The sequence below is a fragment of the Carassius carassius genome, chromosome 11 (assembly GCF_963082965.1).
Source record: "Carassius carassius chromosome 11, fCarCar2.1, whole genome shotgun sequence".
NCBI classification, from domain to species: Eukaryota; Metazoa; Chordata; class Actinopteri; order Cypriniformes; family Cyprinidae; genus Carassius; species Carassius carassius.
The window spans coordinates 20,075,049-20,100,643 of NC_081765.1; the positions used below are offsets into that span (position 1 = coordinate 20,075,049).

General features: G+C 39.5%; 1 protein-coding gene across 5 annotated transcripts in view; it reads right to left on the minus strand.

The window, feature by feature from the left end:
• LOC132152973 (band 4.1-like protein 5) overlaps nucleotides 1-25,535 on the minus strand; it is a 51,677-nt gene extending 26,142 nt beyond the window's left edge. For 2 of the 5 annotated variants that reach the window (XM_059562023.1, XM_059562021.1), the window contains exons 1-14: nucleotides 25,243-25,535; nucleotides 24,313-24,517; nucleotides 10,209-10,313; nucleotides 9,026-9,068; nucleotides 6,619-6,697; nucleotides 6,491-6,535; nucleotides 6,127-6,179; nucleotides 4,192-4,312; nucleotides 3,800-3,887; nucleotides 3,594-3,682; nucleotides 2,874-2,964; nucleotides 1,627-1,796; nucleotides 673-779; nucleotides 312-330 (exon numbers count right to left, since the gene is read on the minus strand). In XM_059562023.1, coding sequence (XP_059418006.1) covers nucleotides 312-330; nucleotides 673-779; nucleotides 1,627-1,796; nucleotides 2,874-2,964; nucleotides 3,594-3,682; nucleotides 3,800-3,887; nucleotides 4,192-4,312; nucleotides 6,127-6,179; nucleotides 6,491-6,535; nucleotides 6,619-6,697; nucleotides 9,026-9,068; nucleotides 10,209-10,313; nucleotides 24,313-24,492 — 1,190 coding nt within the window. In that variant the 5' untranslated portion in view covers nucleotides 24,493-24,517; nucleotides 25,243-25,535. The remainder of the gene's footprint in view (nucleotides 1-311; nucleotides 331-672; nucleotides 780-1,626; nucleotides 1,797-2,873; nucleotides 2,965-3,593; nucleotides 3,683-3,799; nucleotides 3,888-4,191; nucleotides 4,313-6,126; nucleotides 6,180-6,490; nucleotides 6,536-6,618; nucleotides 6,698-9,025; nucleotides 9,069-10,208; nucleotides 10,314-24,312; nucleotides 24,518-25,242) is intronic. The other 3 variants (XM_059562022.1, XM_059562024.1, XM_059562025.1) reach the window with 3 other exon arrangements.
• Nucleotides 25,536-25,595: the final 60 nt, after the last annotated feature.

The following is a 25,595-nucleotide window of genomic DNA, read 5'->3' on the forward strand; positions in this document are numbered from 1 at the left end:
CAATGATTGCCTTACAGCCCATTTTGGTATAAACTAAAAAATAATCTAAAAAGAGACTGGGCATTAATCATTCAGCATTTATAAGCTGTCAATATACAGTACACACACTACACTATATGGTAATACCGTAGTAGGATAGTAACTAATATACATTAGTAGTCCACAGAAGCTCTGAACAGCTCTGAACAGTGTGTTTGTGTGCTTTCAAATGACACATACTTTATGACTAATGTTGAAACTGGAAGACACCTCATCACTATACGAGAGCCATAAGAATTCCATTGCACAATGAAGGAATGTAAAATACTTACTCTGAGGATTTGTTAGGACCTGGGGAGGTGGAACAAAAAAAATTAACATGTTATTATGCAAGACCACATAAAGCAGAAGTCACAACAAAATTATGTGCATGGACCTGAAACAGTGTTGGGGCTTTACAATAGTGCATAATATGACTCATAGCAGTAAAGCAGAAGTCAAATATTTGATAAAGTGATTTTGAAAAGTGATGACTGGTTCACTTGTTGGGATCAAAAGAGTAAATAAAAGAAAAATTGAAAAAAACACAAATACTGGTCTTAGATTCTAGAATACCATGCTACTGGAAATGTTGACAATATCACTACATTTAGTCAGTTTTAATTCCCAACAAAGCACAAGACATTTTCTCACCTCTGTTCTGCATGGTCCTTCTAGAGTAACGGCGACTTGGTCTTCTTTCAAAGGAGATAGAACGTCTAGCTTTGTTGGCCTTAGTTGTCTGATATTCTGTCTTCCCACTTCCCACAAATAAAAGAAATTAACGTCAGTTACACACATATCTTTAGAACTTTCTTGATAAATCCCTGCTGACTCGATAAGACTGCAGACATTTACTTTTACAGGTAGAGTAATGAAAGTCTATTGATGTCTGAAAGAGAAAAGCCACTGTACTTTGGAGGATAAGCAGACCAACAAGCATTAGCAAACAATTTAACAAAATGAAAAAATAAAACCACAACAAAAAACGAAATCAAAGATAATTGAATTCAATGATGTAAAAAATAGGTTCATTCTGGAGCAAGGACAAGTTCTAAAATGAGCGCAGGCAAACAAAAAGCCTGGCCAATAGGGAGCTGAACTGGACAGCGTCAAAGCCCGGGCTGGCAGCTGCAGATAAGATACAATTCCATAGTAAGGACAAAACAAACACACAGACTATGCCACGATTTACAACTTAGCAGATATTGTGAAGAGGACCTATGAAAAACAGGAAGTCTTATCTCAATCAAGAGAAAAAGAAAATAACATTCATTTGACCACTGGACATGATTAGAAAGGGTTAATATTAAAATCAAAAGAGTGCATGTGCCCATTGCAGATGCAAAAGTAGAGATGTAACATTTTTAAGAGCTTCAAATAAACTATATCCAGGAAAGTTTATTAACACAATTGTTAAATCTGACATGGCAAGCCTCCACAATGTTTGTTGTGGGCTGGCACCAGGGCATTGCCATTCAATTGATGGTTTTAGTGTGTGCTAACGTTTAGTCATTGACAGAAGTCTGTAGGATTTTTTTATGTGTTTAATTATCTGCCAGACACTCATGATGGACAAATGATTAATGGACTTTAGAAAAAAATGACCTGTATCTGAAACGTGAGCCCATGCGGATGAATCCAGAGCGGTTTGAACTCTTCTGGACCGGGCCACGCAGGCGGAAGAAGGCATGGTGCTCTATGGCACACTTCCACAGATGCTTGCATGCCTTCGGATGGTCCATGTGGAAGACGAACGTGTGCTCCTGCTCTTTCCCCTACAGCAGAGGTCAAAATGTAAGAGCAATTTATTACTAACTTGTCCTCTGGTGTTACAAAAGGAATGAAGGAAGGCATAAACAACTGTAAAATCAAGAATATGCTGACAAATGTTGTTTAGAACATAATTCTGTTACCATAATTCTGTTACCATTTGCCATGCATTGTACAGCTGAACGACTGAAGCTAAAACATTCATAATTTGTGTTCTACTAAAGAAACAAAGTCATCTACATCTTGGATGCCCTGGGCAGATAAACATCTAATAATCATTTTGGGGTGAACTATCCCTTTAACCACCAAGAAAGGCTTAAACACAAGACTCGACACCTTCGTTCTATTATTAACAGAAGCTAATTTGAACTATCCAGACAAAGTTACCTTTCAGGGTACACACATTTTTCCAAACTATTTTAGCAATTTTACACAAAGTACATACAGACTTCTTGTGCATGTTAACAGGGCTGCACAATGTGGCAAACATTGCTATTATTAAAAAAAAACATAAAAATACACATTGTGTCATGACTGACATTGTTATTGTATATTTTCAAACTTAGAGTGATGGGCGGTTCTGTCCACACATTCACAGCTCCAGTCATTTATAAAGTGTGAAGTGTTTCAGATGCCAGGCATGCCTGAAGGGAGACTGTCATTTATTAATTCAAGCTGGAGAGATGCCAACAGTCTCAGCAAGAGCACATACACACTCAAAAAAAGTGGTTTGTTCCTGGATGCAGGGAGACACATGCTTCACATCACAATAGAAAACACATGCTACATCTTATTTTTAGCATAAACATAAACGGGTCCTAATACACCTCAAATAACTTTGGGACAACCTACACACCTACACCTACCAACTGCTTTTAAACTTGATAGTTATGTATGAACAAAACAATCATTTGAACAGTCACAAGTGGTGACAGGAGATACATTTATGGAGCATGTTAATACCAGCTTTAAACCACATTTGAGTTAAGAGTGTGCATACTGTTTGTGATCACCCCTCACAAGCAGACGATGTGTGAACCTGTACATGCGTGCGTGTCTGTATGGGTGAGATGTGTCTTTACCTCTTCTATCTCCTGCATTACCTGTTCATCATCCTCCACTACCACCAGGGTGAGTTTGCTTTTCCTAAAGTCCAGACGCGTGATCTTGGGCCTGTGCAGACAATCAGTTTGCTTTAGATAAAATGACCATTGACATCACATTACATGCATCTCAGAATATTAAACACATTTAACACTATTTATCAGCAAAACAGGATAACTGCAAGTTTAAAACACAACATGTTTGTTTTATATGTATCGAAATTACTTTATGTACCAATATCTCAATAATAATGTGTTTAAAGAAAGACAGATTACAGATTATTGTGGTAATACTTGCAACATCTATACACTGAATGTGCTAAATAATGTTTTTAGTCTTTCCTGTGATGGGGCAGTCCAGAGAGAGGAGACAAAAGTTTGTGTTAAATTAAATGTCAGACGTAGTATATTGTACAGCCCAAATAACAATAATAACCAAGAAAAAAGATTTAATGCATAATGTGGGATTTTTAATTCTAAACAAACCTGAAATACTCCGGTACTCTTATTTTGAAATGTCTCTGCTTTATTACTTCCAACAGATATGGGAGATCACATTAAGCCATTTCATAGTAACTGCTTTTCTGTCTCAAAATGCAAGACTTTTTTTATACCATGTAATATATTTAACTTTTTATTACTTTATACTTTTTTTCACAATAACCTTCAACTGTAAAGAGCTGGTGAAGGAGTGCTTACCAGAAGAACAGGCCAATCTTAGTTTCCCCCTCAAACACAAGCACTCCAGTGGGGGTCAAACCTAGGCTGTATTCATTTCCATCCCGTGCCTGGAGGAACGCGGTAACATAAAGAACAGTTAAGTTTCCGGATAAATACCCAGATTGAAGAGAGCCTCTCCCCTCAAAATCCTGATTTTCACAAACTTGCATGTTTCAAATGCATACCTTGACCATATGCATGTCCACCCCATACATCTCCAGCCATTTGGCCTTATTCAGGTAGTTTATCTCAGCTTGTGCTGGCGTCTGACCCCTGCGACATCAGCAAAAAAACAGGGCAAAGTAAAATCTAAAGAAAGTAAAACAACCCAAGCTGCTGCACATCCTGCTGTAGATTACAGCTTGTCAAGGTTATAGTGATGGGTCATAAATCAGATAAAAAAAAGTGTTCAGGGTCAACAGCAGAGCTTTGGTTGAGGAGACAGGAGAGGTGATGACCCACACACTGAACTAAAACTGCTTTACGTTTATATTTCCTCTCTAAGCACTTACTTAAAAGGATTCTACATGTGCAGATAGGAGGTACGTTTTTATAGAATGAGCTCCCTTATATATACCTGCACTCCTTCCATGCATTGTAGATGGCTGCTTCCATTTCTTCTGTCTGGTCTGAGATGAAGCGGAATTCTGACACCAGGTCAAGTCTGTGTTCAGCAGGGTCACAATCACCCAATTCAGCTGAAAGATACAAGTTAGCATTAACATAAATACATTTTAAAATATCAAACATCAATCTATTTACTGTAAAAAAAATAAAAAAACATTAAATAATTATGTAGTGAAGCAACTGCATTTGTCCGTGAACAAGTATGATATACTAGTTTTGAAGGATGAAATTGGAATTAGTTTATCTAGATTGAGAATGATTTGCAGAGCATTCCAATTGCGAGCAGCAGCAGATTGAAAAGATGTAAGACCAAACGCAGAATTAGTTTTGGGAATGCTTAGTTGAAGATGAAGGGAGGACTGAGTGTTATATGTGACCGCCTTTGGCTGCAGCAGGTGACCTAAGTAAGGAGGTGAGTGGCCGAGAAGTGTCTTGTAAATGAAGGTGAACCAGTGAACTGTATGACGATTGTAAAGGGAGGGCCAGTTAACAGATGAATATAAAGCACAGTGGTGTGTATTGAAGCCTGCATTCGTGGCAAACCTGATAGCAGAACGATAAAGAGCATATCGTTAATATGAAGATAAAGTTTTGAAAGAGTGGAGTTGCAAGCCACCTTGTATATAGTGTCTCCATAGTCTAACATGGGTAGAATAGTCATTTGAATGAGAATAAGTCTAGCAGAGGTGGTGAATGAAGAGCGGTTTCTGTAAAGGAAACCAAGCTTGGCTTTGACCTTTGATTGCAGCTTTGATATGTGAATGGTGAAAGAAAGTGAAGTTTCCAACCAGATGCCCAAGTAGTTATATGCAGTGACTTGTTCTAGAATAGCCCCCTTGCAGGTAGTGATGTTAAGGGCAGGAGGAGGCGTAGTACCCTTACGGTAAAACCACATTATTTTTGTTTTGCAGGTATTGAGAGTGAGTTTGATATGTGTAAAAGACTGCTGTAGTTGGTAAAAGCTATCTTGCAGGGTAGCTTGAACAGCCTCAGGGGAGGAACCTGAGGCATAAAGGATTGTATCATCAGCATATAAGTGAATGAGTGAGTTACCAACTGCCTGGGGAATGTTATTAATATAAATTAAGAAAAGTGTAGGGCCAAGGATGGAGCCTTGGGGGACACCCCTGGTAACCGGGAGAGAATGGGAGAAGTGGTTTTCAAATCTTACACGTTGAACCCAGTGAGACAGATAATTTGAGAACCAAACCAGAGAGTGATCAGTGACACCAATGCTGCTGAGACTGTGGATGAGTGTATTGTGGTCCACAGAGTCAAAAGCTTTTGCAAGGTCAATGAAAATAGCAGCGCTGTGTTGTTTGTTATCTAACGCAGTTGTAATATCATTGAGCACTTTAGTGGTAGCTGTAACACAACCATACCCTGATCGGAAGCCAGACTGTGCCCCGGAGATGATACTGTTTACATTAAGATGATTGATTAGTTGTTTGTTGACAAGTTCTTCCAGAATTTTACACACACAAGGTAAGATGGAGACTGGCCTGTAATTGTTTAGGTCAGCCTGATCACCACCCTTATACAGGGGAAGCACAACCGCTTCTTTCAAAGCAGGTGGAATCTCGGCTGTATGGAGGGAGAGATTAATGAGGGCTGTGAGAGGAGCCGCAATGACAGGGGCAGCAATTTTAATGAAAAAGGCGGCAAGATCATCTGACCCAGCTGCTTTCAAACATGTCAGGAAAAGCCCCTTAATGCTTGATTACATGACCAAAACAGCATAAAAAACTTTCTAAATGACAGGAGAGTGCTGAGCATTTATGTAGAAGATCAGCGCACAGTAGGAAGAGGGGGATTAGGAGCCCTTTCTGATTCTGGTTCTGAATTGTTCTGAATTGATTTCAGGAAGCACAGTTCTGTCACTTACCCTGTAAAGCATACGAAGCCAACTCCACTGCTGTGTCGAATGGGCACTCTAACCTGGATTAACACGGTGATCACAGTGTATTTAGACAAAGCCATCAGACATTTAAGGTTTATAAAAGTGTTTTTCAAAGTACTTTATTACAGTGAGACATTTATGAAAGACTGTGGATATATTGTTAAAAAACCTTTCACATCTGACAAACAACTTCTTTGGGGGCCCTGTATTTTTAAGAATGAAACTGTGTCAATGTAGACAACCCATTGCTCAAAAACAAATTTTATGTAGCCAACCTTTAAATAATACTCAGTCAAATGTCATTAATTTTTAACATTCACAACACAATTCAAAATAACTTGTCACTTACTTCCCACTGAGAATGTCCTGCTTTAACTGTAGCACAAAAAGGTATCTACAAAACAATGAAGATGAAAGGAGTGAGTACAACAGTTGCATGAATATTAGTAGATTGATTATGATACAAACAGGATGAACCTTGTTAGCTCCTCGTGCAAGTTGTTGGGCTCTGAGGAGTAGAACTTTACTCTCATGTGGAGGCAATATGGTGGTCCAACTGAATCAAGGCAAAAAGCAGAGAACATAACAGATTTGGTCAGCAAAAAGCCTTACTAGAAATGGTCAAGTTTTTAGTGCACAAATATACAGCTTATTGTGATGTAAAAAATATTGCGGCTAAACATTTCAGAAAGAATGTCATGTAAGTGATGAAATACAGTTTCAATTTCATGGTTCATTATTACCTGCCCTTCACAGACATAGTTAAGCATTAACCTTATTCAAACCGGAGAGCACCAAGGAAGAATAACTAAAACATTGCTCTGTTATAAAGACTTGTGAGCTGCCTACAGGGGCGTAGCCATCTTTTCAGAAGTGAGGGGGGCAGAAATTACTCACACACACACGCGCACCACACGTGTGTGTGTGTGTGTGTGTGTGTATATATATATATATGTAATCAATATAGTCAAGAGTTTTTGAACAGTAAGGTTTTTTATGTTTTTAAATAAGTCTCTTCTGCTCACTGAGCCTGCATTTATTTGATCCAAAGTACAGAAAAAAGCAGGAATAATGTGAAATATTTCTATTATTGGGGGGTTGGCGCAGTGGATAAGACGCATGCCTTTGTGAGAGACCCGGGTTCGAATCCACTGTGAGACACCAATGTGTCCCTGAGCAAGACAATTAACCCCTAGTTGCTCCAGAGGCGTGCGACCTCTGACATATATAGCAATTGTAAGTCGCTTTGGATAAAAGTGTCACCTAAATTAATAAATGTAATGTAAATGTAAATATTATTTAAAATAATGGTTTTCTATTTGAATACATTGTAAAATTTAATTTATTCCTGTGATCAAAGCTGAATTTTCAGCATCATTACTCCAGTCTTCAGTGTCACATCCTTCAGAAATCAAATCATTCTAATATGCTGATTTGCTGATGATCAATATTTAAAACAGATGAGTGGATTTTTTCAGTATTCTTTGATGAATAGAAGGATCCAAAAATCAGCATTTATGTGAAACAAAAAGCTCTCTCTACATTATACCATTCAAAAGCTTAGGGTAAATTTTTTTGTCTATTTTTTGGAAAATAAATTATAGAAATTAATACTTTTATTTAGAAAGGATTCTTTAAATTGAACAAAAGTGATGATAAAGACATCAATTTACAAAAGATTTCCATTTCAGATAAATGCTGTTCTTCTGAATTTCTATTCATCAAATTCTACTCTGCTGTTTTCAAAATTATCATAATTTTTTTTTTAGCAGCATATCAGAATTATTTCTGAAGAATCGTGTGACTGGAGTAATGATGCTAAAAATTTAAATGCAAAGTTTAAATTACATTTTGAAATTGTACTGTTTTACTGTACTTTGGATCAAATAAATGCAGGCTTGGTGAACAGAAGAGACTTCTTTAAAAAACATTAACAAGGTTACGGTTCAAAAACATCTGTCTGGTAGTGGATACTATAGGCAACTTTATTTTTTTCTCTAATGTCTAGTGCTAAATAAACCAAAATAAAATCAATTCAGCAGCTGGTTAAAAACATTTTTTATTAAAAAGAAGACTAGTGATTTTAATAGATTAAGCTGCTCTAGGCTGCAACAGAAAAACATAAATAAATCAAAGTCCTGAGCCACGTTTTGTTTTCCATTCAAGACGTCTAAATGTTTCTTTTAAGCAGGACAACCCCCATTTGTCACATAATAATACTAAATGCAATTTGCACCGCATTGTTCATATACTTTATTTATCACCTGCTGGAGATGACTCGAAAAAAAACATATATTGTCACAATCGTATGTTTAATGTGTTCGTGTTTCCAAAAGTGTCTGTTTTTCATACAATGGTAGCTGGACGCTTTTGCCCATATTAGAAGTTTCCTGGTATGACTCTCTGCACAATAGCGCCTCCGGCTTCGAGTATGATTGAAACACACACTGCAGGAGAGTTTAGCACTCTGTGATGTTCATCTCACCTTCTGGGTCCGAATAAAATATCAGGTCATGCACAGACTATTCTGTCTCTTTGAGTTTAAATCTATATTTACTCACACCAGCTCTTGAAAACCTCTGTTGGAACACAATTGACGAAAAATGCGGGGGACGAATTTCCATGGTATTTAAAGTGGGGGGGGGGCATGTCCCCCGCATCCCCCGCATAATCTACGCCCCTGGCTGCCTACCTATATAACACAATGCAAGGCAGCCCACATGGTTTGGAACAGAGCTTCTGAGTAAATAACCACGGTTAAATCTGTAAGGAGGAATGTTCACGTGTATTATACCAGGCCATATTACTGCTCCTATAATCAAACCTCTCCAAAACAGCATTTACCAAGAAGTGAGCAAAGTAGTAAGAACAGTATTTTACTTACTTTTGACTTGCTTTTTGATGCTCTTGGTGACATCAAGCCAGTGCTGTAAATTTAAGTAAATGAAACATTTCACGTTTGGGTTGTGGAGAACCTTAAGTTTGCTGCATATATTATATATAAAGTAAAAATATATAATCTATATATAATAAATATATATAGGCCCATCAATCAGATGAGCCACTTTGGCTGGTGGGCAAAAAAAATTTTTATACTCTGGTTTGAAAACACCAGAAAATTCTGTCCCGTCTATTGAGCAGGGCTGCTCTAACAGGGTGATGTATGAACAATGTGGAGGGAAGGATTGAGGAGACACTGATGGAAGAATAGTGTCTCTCAATCTCTCCCACACATTCCTCACACCCTCTTCCCTCCCTCTTTCTGTTCTACACATAAGACTCTGCACTAGCCTGAGCCCTGTCTGCTGCTCTTTGCACATTCAACAATTTATTCCTCTTAAAGGTACATAGCTGTCAATAAAGAGTTTATCAGAATGTGAGTCCCGAATTTATTTTTAATTAGTTGAACAGAAGTTATTAAATAACCATTGCAAATACTGAAAAAGAACCATCGGAAAAGTTAAAGAAAAAAAAAAGATCAGCTCCTGATTTTTATTGACTGTGCAGTAACAATGTGTCTACAATGCAAGCTGGGAATGCAAAAAAACTTTAATTTAGCTAGGTGCATCAATGAAAACAGCATCCAGACAGCCAATACTTCTGGGAGTTGTGTTTGATTCAAAGCACATCATGAAGACCCAGTCATGACTCATGAGTATTGGCATACAACATCAGGCAAAGGGTTCAGTTAAGAATGCACGTCACAGCTCTCTTTGACTCACTTCACTAGCTACCAGTTGCTGCCTGAATACATTTTAGTACCCCCCCCCCCCCCACTCCTCAGCAAATCAACTCTGTAAAATGCTGAGGTACCCCGTATTTGTATGTAGCTTTGGATACAAGTGTAAACCATATTAATAAATGAAAATAAAATTCAAGCTTACTACAACATAAGTTTATTGCAGATAACGACAGAGGCGTTCTAGTTTTATCATGATGCAACCATTCACACTGGAGGTGAGCAAGTGTTGACTATTTGAACAGAACAGGCCCATCAATCAGATCAAATCATCTCATATATCAAAGCACATATTGTATCCACTATCTAGAAATCCTTTTGCTCCTACTGGTACTTGTGCTGAATCCATGAAGCGCAGGCCAAAGTAATCCTTCTCGACAACGTCCAAGTGATACATGATCTGTTCAAACAGCTCTGCACCTTTAGCTTTTTTCTGGAGAGAGAGAGAGAGAGAGAGAGAGAATTATTTAAATCCTTACAGTCTAGTGCCTTGCATGATTAACTTTTAAACTGATATTAACAAAGTTATTTAGTTTTTTTTTTTTTTTTTTAACTAAGTATGTTTACTGGAACTACATGTACTGGCTTGCAATAGCACTGATACAGCAGATCAGTGGATAAGGTCTTGGCCAAGTAGGTCAATCTAACATTGACTACTGCCCATTTCTCTGTTCCAAACATCCAGATCAAAAATTCCAGTTCTTTTTTTTCCCATTTAAATAGAAAAACTCCATCCGTCTATTGGATATAAACTTTAATATTAAAGGGTTAGTTCACCCAAAAATGAAAATTAGGCCATAAATAACTCACCCTCAAGGCATCCTAGGTGTATGACTTTCTTCTTTCAGATGAATCCAGTTGAGGTTATATTAACAATTGTCTTTGATCTTTCAAGCTGTTTAATGGCACTCAGAAGGTGCTGCACTGCATCAGTCCAAATGAAGTGAAATAAAAAGCACCCATCAATTAAAAATAAGTGTTTTACATGGCTCCAGGGTATGAACAAAGGCCTCCTATAGCGAATCGATGCGTTTTTAAAAGGAAGCAAAGTTTCCTTATCTTAGCAAAGGAAAACCTCTTGGCTTATATCGAAATCCTCTGACATTCTTCTTTACAAATCCTCATTCTGTGATTCTAATTAGTGATCGTTGTTTTGATCTATCCCCTGCGCTTCCACATTCGTCACTTCTCAGCAGCGCATGCGCAACGCCGACCTCATACATCTACCCGGACCTGCTTCCGTGTATAACTGTTGGTGCTAGATTATTATTAAACATTTTAAATATGGTTATTTTTCTTACAAAAATGCATCGATTCGCTACAGGAGGCCTTTTTTAAAAATGGATGGACACTTTTTATTTCACTTCTTTTGTACTGATGCATGATGCAATTTTTTATACAGCTCCGACTGGATTTGTCTGAAAGAAGAAAGTCATATACACCTAGGATGCCTTGAGGGTGAGTGATTTATGGCATAATTTTCTTTTATGGGTGAACTAACCCTTTAATGTAAAACATTCCAACTTACAAACTGCAGGAAGAGCTCTCCTGGTCTTTCTCTGTCTGAATAAGCCTTAACAGCTCAAACTCTTGACTTCAATTGTGCCTGATTTCATATGATACTGCATCCTGTCAAGCCAGTGATACAGTCACATTCTAGCTTCACAATGGAGGATGCCCCTGACCCATGACCAGCAAAGACAGAAACAAAAAGAAGAATATTCAAACATTTCGCAAGGTTGGTTTTAAGTAGGGATGCACTGATCATGATTTTTCTTAGCCGATTCCGATAGAGATTTTTTACAAGCAAACTGGCCGATTCCGATACCCGATTTATTTTCTCTTTAAGCAACAAACAAGAAGGAAGGAAAGTATGCATAAACAAGATGTTTATTTGGTATTTAATAGGCCAAACTGGCTTTTGGCTATTGAAAACAATAACCATAACCATCTGAAATTAACAGCAGCAACTGCACAGTAAGTAGCCTACATTCAATACAAACCTAGATGGGACAGACAACAGCATTTAGCTTTTGTTTTGAATTGGGTTGAAACTACATAGAACTGGCCCTGTGACCATGTGAAATTAAAGGCAACAACTGCATAGTTCTACAATCCAAACAACAATCAACACACATTCAATAAGATGTTTCTTAATCAGCATTTAGTATTTTAGTTTTTAAATTTGGTTTTAAATTAAAATAAAAATTTCTTTACCAGTGAGACTAAATAAAAGTATGCTCTATAAATAAATTATTCCAAAATGCTAAAATCAAATGATGTTGGTGCGAATAAAACAAAGATGCAAAGTGTTTCATTCATCCAATAAAAAAAAAATAGGGTAATGAATGATTCACATCTATATTTGTTTTTTTACTTGAGACAATAGTTATTTATTTTTCATTGGCTCAAGTTAAAAAATATAGATGTGAATCATCACCCTAAAAATTTTTAAATGGATGAATGAAACTTTTTTTCAGTGTGCTACAGCAGGTGATTTTTAAATCAAATTAAGTCAATGTAATTTTAAGGTAAAATAAAAATAATCATCCTATACAGAACTGACGTTTACTTCTGGTTTTCAAACGTGACATGCAAGTTCTACTTTACAAAAAAAAAAAAAAAAGCATTTCAGTTTTGTCACAGTTTAGTGCATTTCGTTTCTCATCCAACACGCGAGAAGTTGAGCTGAACATCCCTTCACAGTCTCTTGTGTGGGGTGTGGACAGGTACAGTACGCTCACGCAACTTCAGTGAGCGCAGGAAAGAGGCTCTTAAGTGCTGCAGTTGACTGTTCGCTTCCTGTTATCGGTGCCTCAGACGATTAGCGCTGCACTTCCAGTGCTGAACGGCTGCCCGTGTCTTGCACACAGATTTCGAAATACTTCCACACAAATTACATGATAGTGAATGATTACAATGTAGTCTGTGCACGTGGGCACTTTTCTGGAAAAATCGGCCGAAAAAAGACCAAAAACCGGCTGATTGACGATCGCGTATTTTAAGCAAAAACGGACATTTCCGATTTATGGCCGGTCAACCGGTGCATCCCTAGATTAAGCAAGTGATAAATATTTCTACTTGAAGCGATTACCAAAGGGGCCATTTCATGGACTGTCTGATGTAAATCAAAGAGAGTTATAAAGTTTACATTTGTTGTTTTCAGAAGACCCAAGATAAACAGAAACAGCTATTGTCAGCTACATCCATGCTAGCATCTCCATGTATGAAACAAAGAGTGCTGACACACAAGTGTCTCACCCAACTGTTGCACTCAGAGTTGGGAAGAAGCCCAGGCGAACAGCACCGGATGCTCACGCAGGCCCCAGTGAGTTGCCATAGTGTACAAAGCATCCCAGTGAGCTGCAAGAATGCAGACAAAGAGTCCATTGTGTGCTTGAGTGAACCTCAGGCTCAGGACTCACATTGTTCAGCTGAAGTTTTCCAGGCTGCTAGGCCAAAATACAGCCTTTGGAGGCGCAGTTACTTCCTCAGTGTGCTTCCAGCAAGCAGGACAGAAAGTAACACTTGGTTTGATTGCTTGTTCTGAACCTGTATCTACCACCCCCTCTCAGGTATTACATGTTTATATGTTAATAGTTGTGAATAACAAATAACAAGTCAGTCGGTTGTTTGAACGGATAATTTTAAAAACTAACCAAATGCAGTGTTCTGATATGTCAGTTTTCTTTTAAGTTTATCTACCATGCTGGTGTTTCTAAGTTTCTAAATTCACCCCCTTTAAAGTACTGCCACTTCAAATATCAGAGCAATGTTTTTCTTATTAAAATAGCACACTGTCAGCATGCTAAAACTCTCTGAAGTAAATCTGAGAAGTTGCACATATAGGCTTTGTTTGCACTGTTCAGTTCAGTGAGTCTCAAAATGTCCAGTTCAAACAATGATTTACAGTAGCATCTCAAATACTGTCTGTGTGAATGTGCAGTTGGAGTCAAGCCTGTATTCCTGACCACTAGCCATAGTGGGCGTAGTTAACGCAGAATAAAGTGTTTATCGTTAGAGATTTTGCTATATAGTGTATTCTGCGATATGTAAATATATCTGCGTAACATAGTAGGGGAGTGCTCTAATCTATACTGGTATGAATGTGACTACCGGTATTATGTTGATCCATGATATGGATTTTGCTATACCATGGATACCATTATATAATCATGAATTTAAATTTTGCATTTCTGTAGTTTTTTTTTTTTTTTGTATGTTTAACAAATTTTAGCACAAATGACAATAAAGAGTCGAGGCTGAAAAATGTTGTCCTCTGTGTGCAACGCTGTACTACACAGTCATTAGTAAACAAACAAACACAGCGCATTGCAACGGTTAACTCTGCATTGCAACAGACCAAATGAATAGAGCACAAATCGCCTACTTCAGTGGTTCCCAAACTGGGGGGTACAGCAAGGCTTAGGGATAAGTGTACAGTCAGCAGATATTTTGCAAAAGAAACCTCTGCAGGGTGATAAAGACTACAGTGCATAATTTTCCCGCTTATGTGGCCACTTGTCTGATAACTAAATTGAATATAAAATATTAATTTGACATTTTAATTTCATCAACAACATGACTCGCAGTACCTTGCTTGAACGATAATTTTCAGTTGTAGCAGCTGTGGTTGTATTAATAACAGACCTCTAGATTGGGGCTGTGATTGTTTCCGTGCCGTCACCGCTTGTCAACTGCCACCGGTGGTAGTGCACGTGACGTCACGCACTAATACAAAGTTTTGTACACAATTTTAATAACAGTAATTGTTGCAAATAGTTTTATTTAGACTATAAGTCTATGATAATTACTGACTTAAAACAACATACACAGTGTTTCCTTTAGATTGGCAGGTTCTCTCCTTCCTACAGGAGCAGTGTCTGCTAACTGCATCAAATCTGGAAACCATGGTTGGTTCTTCCAAAAAGGTGCTACAAGCAGTACTGAGCATCTAGTTTCCCTCACCCGTTCTATCACCTGCGGAAAGAGGGAGACGGGGGGGCGGGGGAGCATAGAGCGGGCAGCACGGCCACCTCCGTGACAGCGCGCTTTCGTTCTTGGAAAAGAACGCGGGGCAGTGAGCGTTTTCGTGGGACGCGAAGAGGTCCCCTTCCGCCCTGCCAAATCTCTCCCACAACAGCTGGACTGTCTGCGGGTGTAGAGACCATTCGCCCGTGGGAATGTTGCTTCTGGACAGCGTGTCTGGAGCCAGATTCTGTAGCCCAGGCACATGAACTGCTCTCAGCGAGCGCAAGTTGCACTGAGCCCCAAACCAGGAGGCGCTCTGCCAACCTGTACAGGTTTCGGGACCCGAGACTGCCCTGGCGATTTATGTAGGACACCACAGACATGCTGTCCGAACGGACTAAGACGTGGTGGCCTTTGATTCGGGGACAAAAGCGCGCCAGCGCGTTCTCCACTGCCAGCATTTCCAGACAGCTGATATGTTGGAGCTTTTCCCGTTCTGACCACAGGCCAAAGGACAGTCTGCCCTCGAGCAGCGCTCCCCATCCCGAAGTGGAGGCGTCTGTCGACACTATCTTCACTTTCGAGGAAGTCCCCAGGCTTACACCTGATTGGTACCAGTCGTTCGCTGTCCAGGGTTTCAGGGCTGTAACTCAGCTCTGATTGACCTGGAGACGCAGCCGACCGGATATCCACGCTCCGCGAGGTACTCGCGCTCTCAGCCAGAACTGCAGGGGGCACATGCGGAGCAGGCCCAACCTAAGAACTGGAGATGCTGAGGCCATGAGACCTAGCATCTTCTGAAATTCTCTGAGTGAGAAGGTCGCGCCGCAGCGGAGAGAGCTCGCTGCGCGCTGAATGCACAACGCGCGCTGTGGCGACAGCCGCACCGTCATGGAGCGTGAGTCCAGAGCTATATCCGAAACCAGTATCGTCTGACTAGGGTTCAGCGAACCCTTCGTACAGTTGACACTGAGACCAAGTTTCTCGAGGCGATCGAGTAAAATGGCCCTGTGTTCCACGAGCTCTGATCGTGACTGAGCCAGAATCAGCCAGTCGTCCAAATAGTTCAGCACTCGCATGCCTTTGAGTCTGAGAGGAGCGAGCGCTGCGTCCATGCACTTCGTAAACGTACGAGGAGCCATGGACGAGCCGAACGGCAGGACTGTATACTGGTATGTCTGGCTCGAAGGCGAATCTCAAGTATCGCCTGTGACGTGACGCTATCTGTATTTGAAAATACGCGTCCTTCAGATCTATCGACATGAACCAGTCTCCTCTGCGAATATGCGCGAGGAGTCCCCTGGTTGTAAGCATTTTGAAACTGTGTTTCGCCAATGCTTTGCTCAGCTGTCTTAGATCCAGCATGGGTCTGAGACCCCCATCTTTCTTGGGCACTAGACAGTATTTGCTGTACAGCCCCCCTTCGCTTTGAGCTTGAGATACAGGCTCCACAGCCCCTCTGCTCAACAGTTTTGATATTTCGGCTCGAAGTAGGTGTGCTACTTCTGTTTTGACAGTAGTTTCGACGTGCGCTAAAAAGCGCGGGGGGCGTCGAAAAAACTGTAGCGAGTAGCCTCCTTTTATAATGTCTAGCACCCAATCCGAAACCCCTGGAAGCGCTGACCATGCGTCTGCATGAATGGCTAGGGGTCGGATGCGAAGCGCGCTCTGTTGGCTGGGCAACGGTAGCGCTTCGATGTGCTCTAACATGGGCGTTAAGCCTGTGACATTTGAGGCGGGGAGCGCGCTGATCACAGCAGGCAGAACGCTCGTCCTCGACCCCTCCACGGTGCTTAACCGAGTGAGGGAGGGCTGAGCGGGTCCCGTGGGACTCGTGCTGTCTGTGAGTAATTGTGGGCTGTAAGCGTGCACATTTACTGCTTTAGACTCGCTGTCTGCCTGGGCAGAACGAACGTGCACTAGGGCTGTCAATGAATATTCTAAATTCGAATATATATTTGAATAGTTTTTAAAAAACGAATTTCGAAGGTGAAAATTAATATTCGAATAGAAAAAATGTGGAACAAAGGCCCGCGGTAGTAGAGGCGTGGTTGTCTGCTTTGCGAGTGGGCGCTTGCGCGCCTGAGGGTTCAGGGACAGGTCACAGCCTCACAGGAGTCGCACTGTCTGGCACAGCATCACTGCTGACAGTTGACGCGTCTTCATGGAAGATGACAGCAAGTGCAGAGCCCAACTCGACCGCAGCAGAGAAAGCGAGGTAAAATTGTTGACCCGCGAGATTGTTGTATGCAAGCTATTCAAGATACAGTTAGCATACCATTCAACCATGAGGTCACATCTCAAAATGTGCACCCAAATGAGCATGGCATAATGTGTGGAACTCCAGCTAAACAGTCACGTCTTGACACTTAACGTTACTTTGCATCGCATGTTTACCACAGCACAGCTCGCTCGGAGCATTCAATGTCAGTTCTATATGCTGTAAAACTTCAATTAATATTAATAATATTTGTTTCAATCACTGAATGAAGCCTGCTATATTTGGGACAAAATTCGCGACCTTAAATTGCTTGCACAAAACTCTTGATCAGCACTGAAAATTTTTTTTGTTCATTTAAACCGTTATGCACAGAGAGGGTGAGAGAGCGTGAGGTCTGCAGTCTTGGCCATTAGTTGATTTCCTTGTTTTTGTGTAGGTAATACGTTGTCAAATATGTTTAAAACTTAAATAGACTACCTATACAAGTAGTTATGTCTCTTTGTATTATTTTGTCCTGTTATTGACGTAATGCGCATCATTGACAACATGCGCCACCAGATGTTCGAATAGTTTGAATATTCGTGTTTTTTTAAGAGGGAATATTCGAACGTCATTTTTGAGCAATTTTGACAGCCCTAACGTGCACGGGTTTCGTTTTTACAGAAACCACATGACGTGTGTGACATAGTGTTTGTGGGCACTGAGGAGTGGGCACGTTTACTATGTAGTGCGCGCGATCGACCTGAGTCGCTTTTATGGGCGCGAGCCCTGTGTGAAGGGCTGTGCTTATATGTGGAGATGGGCACTGAGCAGTGGATCCATCCAGACCATCCAGCAGAGGGCGGGCAAAGGTGCGCCGCTATCGCCGGTTCCACCGGCGGAAGTGACTGGTAGTTCCTGTTTTTAGCATCATCCAGTGTGGCGAATGCTAGTGAAACAGATGAACGAGTTCGCGCTGAATATGGAGCGTTCCAAGCCTTTGCCACCTCTTTGTGAAGCTCAGGAAGAAATGAGGCAGGCTGTGAGTTCGGAGAAGTACGCTTCTCCGAAAGGAAACTACCATCCAGCCGTGAACGAGAGGGGGGGGGGGGGGCGCTGGTGCAGACCACTCGAGGCCGAGGCTCGCCGCGGCCAGCGTTAGCACTCGCATTGGCTCCTTCTCGATGTCAGCTCGTTCGCTGGGCTTCTGAGCAGAAGGCGCAAGATCCCCGGAGCTCGCCCAGCCCTCACTGCCCGAAGCTAGCAGAGAGCACGTGTCCTCTTTCCCGACGCGGCCCTGAGATCGACTTTCTCGGAAGACGCGGATGCAGACAGCAGGCGCTGCCCATCGGGAAGCGATGCAGGGGAGGCCGGTGAAGCAGGGCGAACCGGCGAGCTCGGTTGAGCTGAAGACGGTTCCGGAATCCGCTGGAAGCGGCGCTTTTTACGGCGCCTAGCGCAGCGGAGAATGCAGGCTCAGAGAAAAAGCCAAGCGAGTCCTCAGAGTCACTATTGGCAACAGCTCGCAGTGAGGGCATCTGCCATCAGCGAGCGCTGCATGATCTTCACCCAGGCAGGAGACACCGATGACGTACCGGTCTCCCTCGCTGAGTGGGGCTCTGCACGAGCCGCAAGAAGGCATCTTAAAAAAGACGCAAGCTCTTTTACGAGTGTGTGTCGCAGGGCGTCTATGGCTGTGTGCTGCTGCAAATGCGCTTTACAACAATTCAAAATTAAGGATAATTTTTTGCTTCAGTATTTCGTGAAAAGAGACTTTTCCGGTAGCGTCTTAGCTAAGACGCAGTACGAGAGAACTCTCGTAAGAGAACACCAGTTTATTGCTAAACAATAAAATGACTCCTTGCATATTTTCGAACCAGCAGGCCATTCTGGGTTGGGAATGAGCAAGCAGATCGGGATATTCAGCTCTCCCGAGCTCTGATCGGAACAAACCCGAGCCTCAATGTCTGCTGACCTTGCAGAAACATACAAATAGACATAGCCAGACTATACTATTTTAGTACAAATTATGAGCTAACTGACGACTTTTTATAATTTTTAATTTATAATGTTTTTATTACTCAGTTTAATTATTTTCAATAAATTTGAGGACTTTTTTTGTTTGTTTGTAATTCCGCTGGCCTCTGCAATGTAGATGTCATACAGGAAACAGATATTTGATATTTATCACTATATTTTAAATAAATCACTAATATAATGTTTTGGTCAAATGGCTCCCTCATAATAGTGTTAATCGTGATTATGATTTTTGCCATAATTGAGCAGCCCTACGTAAGAGGGGGATGAAAACCGGATGCTTTGTATATTAGATCTGTGCAGTTGGTCTTAAGGGACAGCAGTCTAATTTACCTGCTGCTCTCTGTCATTAATGTTGCACATGATTGAATCACTTCTGTCTGACTGTTCATGTTTGATTGATACAGTGAAGACTATGTAGTGTTTTATTTACACACTTTATTTTCAATTTCTGAAATATTTCTTACTACGTTAAATAAACTTAGCCTACTGTAGCTGAATAAATTAAGTTTATTTAATATTTATTTGTTCTATTGTGTTTGTAATTTGCTTCTTTTTCTTATTTTTAATAACAAATATGGCATAAAAATAGCTATATCGAGATAAATATTGTTAATAAAAGTTATCATACCATGAAATAAGATTAGTCATATCGCCCACCCCTAGTGACACTAATATCCAATATGGCAACGTCCATAAAACTGAAAAGTCTCATCAACTTTTGACATGACACGAGTTCATCCGGATCGAGTCCCAAAACACACTCACTGCCAATCAGCAGTAAAGAGCTCGTCTAGTAAAGATAAGGAAAAGAGAGTGCTCAGCGAGTGCTCAGGATGGATATTAGCAGATCAACTACAGATAGCGAGAGATGGCAGATAAAAAAAGAGTAACATTTCAGAGAAACAAAACATTAAAAAGAAAGGTTACGATCAGGCAAGAGGTAGGACCTGGAATATACTGAAGCAGCTTTCCAGCGGTGGAGAGAACTCAAGGAGCGGAAGGGAATTCGTTTTCTTCTTGATAGGCGAGTTATGATGGTTTTGCTTTTTCACACAACTAATCTGTGTTGGCTTTTGCTTGAATATGCTACGGCCGGCAGCAGGTATAGCAGATTCCGCCATCGTCACTTCCAGTGTTGTGTACGTAAGTGTGCAGTGGAGTTATCAAAATAGGAACAAGGTTCTGTCGGGGTATAGGCGTGTTGGTTTTGGTGCTTTCAAATATCAACATTGTTTGGTAAATTTCACTTAGTGCACAGTGCAAAGAAACCACACATGGAAACCCACAAAACACAGCAGGCTCAAGTTTGTGCATAAGAACGGCTCTTTCGCACTGTATGATGGGACACTACAACCAGTGTGGTTCCATTCACACATGGACTTCCGAGAATGTGGTTGTGAGTCCTGAAAATGTATGGGTGTGAATTTGCATTTGCTGTTCTGTGTGTGAATGTAGCCATTTTAAGAGCTCAAACACAGAACTAACAACCATATTCTGTTGGTGTATGAACATAGCCATATATTCTTCTATTAAAGCACTGCAACTAAAATATTACAGTTTTAGTCAATAAAGTAAACTAACAGGTTGACCCAACCTTAATATGTGTTTCTCGTGATTTTTAATATTGGGCTTTCTTGTTTAGGCTTGGCTTCATTCTTCAAATGTGAGAGAACATATATGTCAAGCCAGGAAATTAAGTGAACTTGAATCCTCCACCTTCACACTGGGCAGTGAAACAGCGATTCAGTATTTATGAGTATCCGGGGAGACTGTTTGAAAAGCTTCTCCTTGGAGATGGACCAGATGGTCACTGCATGTTTGTGCAGCTTGCGAACTGTAAAGATATTTATGTCTCTCTTCCAGCAGCATAGTACTATACAATGAGTTTGTTGTCTCTCTGTCTACAGAGGAGCCGTGGTTGGTCATCTGTTCTTTGGTGCTTAAATTGCGCGAGCAGGAGACCAGAAAAAAAAAAAAAAAACAGTCCATTCTTAAAAACAACAACATCATAAATTAAAGTTAGATCAGTTTCTACAGTGCTTTTTAAAAAGTGTATAGTGTATAATTAATATCCTGCCAAAATCCTCCTTTAATGCTATGTAAGAATGTAAGTAATGTGGGTTTGGAAGATTATGATTTTAGTGTAAACTACTATGGCATGTGAATCCCCCTTAGATTGGTCATTTCCTTTTCAAGCCTCAAACAGGCCATTAGTAATCTACAGAGACCAGCCCAGAAACCACACTGATCATAATCAAACCAGAGGAACATAACCAAGTGCCCTCAGTAAACAACCAATATCCATTAGACTTTCCACACTGCATTAATTAGATGCCAGAAAATTTAATAAAAAATATGAAACGGTATGAATTATGCAACAATATTTGCTAATAATAATGTTAGCATACTTTGCATTTCAATTCAGTTCTATGCAAGAACATATTATCTTATTGTAGTCTATACATTAACTTATTGTATGAATGTAATATTAATTTATTGTAATAAAAAATTAGGGCTGGTAAGCGATTCAAATTTTTTATATAATTAATTGCATGATGTGGTGATTAATTAATCAAATTTGGAGAAACTACTCCCAAAAGATAAAAGTCATTGTTGTGTAAAGCATCAAACAGAGATTACAAAAGTAGGTTCAGCAAGAAATATTTTGTTTGATAAAATTTATTACATATAGCCTACTCTTTTGGACCATTTGAGTAAATGATGACAATTGTCATTTTTGGTTGGGTGAACTATAACTTTAATAATTTATTTCCTTAATTTTATTATTATTATCATGATAATATTAAATTATTTCTTTAATGAAATGGTAATCTAAATAATAAACTAAAACTGCCAGTAGGTAGCAGTAAATGAATGTCTTAATGATTAAGTCATTGAGTCATTTATTCATTCGTTTGATTCGTTCAAATGACTGATTCATTCAGGAGTGAAGTAAATGGTTCTTTAAAAAAATGAAATGCTGCTGTGGGTTGCTCAGAGATTAACAGTTCTGCTCTGTCGTTATCTTCTGGTTGGCAAAATTGAGCAAAACAGACAACATTGTGTCTAAAATAACACAATATTAACTTCTTAATGAACTGTTGTATAAGATGAGGATCACATTTACACTCGTGTGATATTGCAACTAGCCTACAGCTCGTGTGATATTGCAACTAGTGTTCAAGTTAAATTGTGCTTTGTTTGTATAATGTCTGCTAGAATGTTTAAAAAATGTTCAGTGTTAAGTAAATATTTTTAAATTGTTGTTTTGTAATTGATTTTTAATTTGAAAAGTAAGACAAAACAGTAAAAAGCACATTTTGACAATTTAATTCATGCAATGGTAAAAAAAATAAAAATAAAAATAAAAAAAAATAATAATAAAAAAGGCACAATAGGCATACATTGGGGGAAAATGTGAAAAACCGTGTTCGGTATTCGGCCTTCGGTCCAGTGTTTCATTTTGTTCAGCCAAAAATGTTCATTTAGGTGCATCCCTAGTAAAAAATTAAAAAATTTCTTTTTAGGGGGACTCAGCCCCAAATGAGGGTATTATAATTTAAAAATAATAATAAAAAAATAAATATTTGACTAATAGGGAAGGGTAGTACTGTATACTAAACTCATTGCAGTATACCACTGTATTGAATATTTGCCTATAACATTTGAGTAATGAATAAGCCAAATACAAGTCTTCCTGATCACACACATATCCCTGAATTACTGTACAAACACAAAGTTTTACTATTTTCACATCTAGTACAAACCTCTTTCTTTAGCTCAAGTACAGAAACCTCTTTCTATGCTCAAGTACTGTCCGTCACTGTCGTTAATCATTTCGGTGCATGACTGTATGGTAGTTAATGCACTGTAATATGTTTTATATTGAAAGTTACATATTCAAATTAAAATAGCAACATGATCGTTTTATAAAGTATGGGCTTATGTGTTAAAGTGCTAAATTTTCGCTTGAGAAAACCGCTGTGGTGATGAGGGGGTGAATGGAGTGAAAACTTTACAGCAGATGGGAAACCGATTGCTAACCAATAACATTTTGAAAACTGTATTTACGACAAAGAACTGCACAGATGCAGATATTATGACCATCCACGATACGTATCGCGGTACTCTTGTTACGTACTGCCCGTCCACCCCCACACACTTGAGATTGACCTCCCTTGCACTACGGCTCATCTCAAATCTGACGATGCATGAACAATATGGTTTGTCGAAAAATAACAAGTAAAACAGACTATTGGCTTCCCACATTACAACAGCAATAATCAAAAAACGTGGACAAACAACACAGAATGTCAAATGCACGCTAGTATGAAAGTGTTACTGTATATTAGACTATAAACAAAATGGTAAATATCATCTGCAACTCAATATATCCCAATAATATATTTTAGTAAGATGATACCTAAATGCTTCTTTAAAACTCTGTTGTTTCAATTGTGGGTGGCAAAATGTATAATGTTAATAATGAAATAATTTTTTTCAAAAGTCTGTTGTATCATATTTGACACACATGCTAAAATGACTATTTTGCAAAAAACAAATATGAATGAATAATCAAGAAGCCCAAGTTGCTTCAGTCCAGTAAATGTTCATCATGAAATATTAATAACAATTTTAATTTAGTACTTATCTTTACTTAATAAAAAGGCCATTTACTTGCTAAAACAGTATGAACTATCAGTCGGTGGCAGAAGGCATGATGTAGTAGTTTGTGTATTAAAGTTTTTTTTAAGCAAGTTTTTTCATGCTGATAATTTAGGGGCCTTACAAATTCATGTATCAAATATGATACAGCAGGCTTTACCAAGTTAAGATGCATGCACCGGCAGGAAAAAAGACCAGCCTGAGAGCACAGTTTCTTATTTTACCCACCAGAGATGTCTAGTTTCACTGTTCTTTTCTCCCAGGATAATAAGAAAACAGCAATGAACAATGGAGAGCATTCTCGCTGTCATACTGGAGTATCAACGTGACTCAGTAGGCAAGTTTCTGTCAGAGCACAGGCTGAAAATGTATCCCTAGGATTCAACCTTGAGCTTCAAAGAAGGTCATATTTTAAGTTGCAACCACACAAGATTGCAACGCAACTAAAACAGATTGTATTGCAACAAGTATACCTGGCAAGAGCACTGAAACTGACCAAACAGATCGGTTTATGAAAACCATGCACATGTACACTTAAATGTATTAGTCAACTCACCGGCAAATCAACACTGACATCTGTGCCATCTAACAAAGACACTCGGCAGGTGATGATGGACTTGGCATCTCCAGCAGCAGGGATGTGTGTTGTGGCTCGCTGGGCTTCCCGGAGTCGAGCTTTCTCGGCATGTTTGCGGATGGACCGTCGGCCCAAAGTCCGGCGAAGGAAGCTCAGCATGTTCAGGGAGATTCGTTAATCAAGTCTGGAAGTAAGACCACCTCAGTTAAAAATGACAACTCGCTATAGTTCTTAACTCTAACCTCAGTGGATTCAGTGGAATCTATAATAAGACCATTAACTCAGATTGTATATATATATATGTATGTATGTATGTATGTATACTGCATGTATAGCAACTATTACTTAACTGAATCATCTGTAATAAGACCACAGTAACGAGGGAAAAGCATCACGGTTACGTCAATATAACAACAATTTTCATAAACTGGTTTTTATGAAAAAAAAAACGTTTAAGATATTTAGTGACTCTGAATACAATTGCAGTTAACTAAACTAAAGCAGTTAACGTTACCTTCACTATCTTCACTAACTATAGTACCACTGTGGTAAATATACATTATAAACTTCTGTTATTTCCTTTTATTACAAGTTATTAATTTATCTGTCTTCAAATTAAACCCGCAGCTTTCTAACACCAACGCACATTTAAAATATATTTAGATTATATTATATTTATTTATACATTATATGTTTCGATTAAAATCATTGCGAGTGGCTCACAATTACGCGCTGACCGACTGAACTTCACTAACACCTGTTTGCTCAAGAAATAAAAATGCGCAAAATTGACATTTAACTGCGGAACGACCTAAAAGCGCTGTATTTATTTAATAATACAAACAGCTAGCGCTTACAATAAGGCTATAGAGATTCATCAAAAGATATATATGTATATATCGCGCCCACCTCTGGGATGACCGCACTCGAGACGCTCGCGCGCTAGCAGCTCCAATCCACTTGTTGATCCTCAGGCAGACCACAGACAAAAGCGATACTTACTGCAGATTGATTAATATTCCGCCATGAAACAGTCTTTAAGCATCGGCCTTTATCAATAAACTTTGTGTTTTGAAATATCCATCTTCTACGGCGCAGTGTGGCTCAGCCACATTACTTGTTTGGAGGGAAGATTTACTGATATTCGCCCCGGTCCGAAAGCGTGTGGGGTGGCTGTTTTGTTTTCCTTCAGGAAATGACGTCACGCAAATCCCTAAAAGTGGATTTACATTTAAAGGGCCAGTGTAGAGTAAAAATGGAAT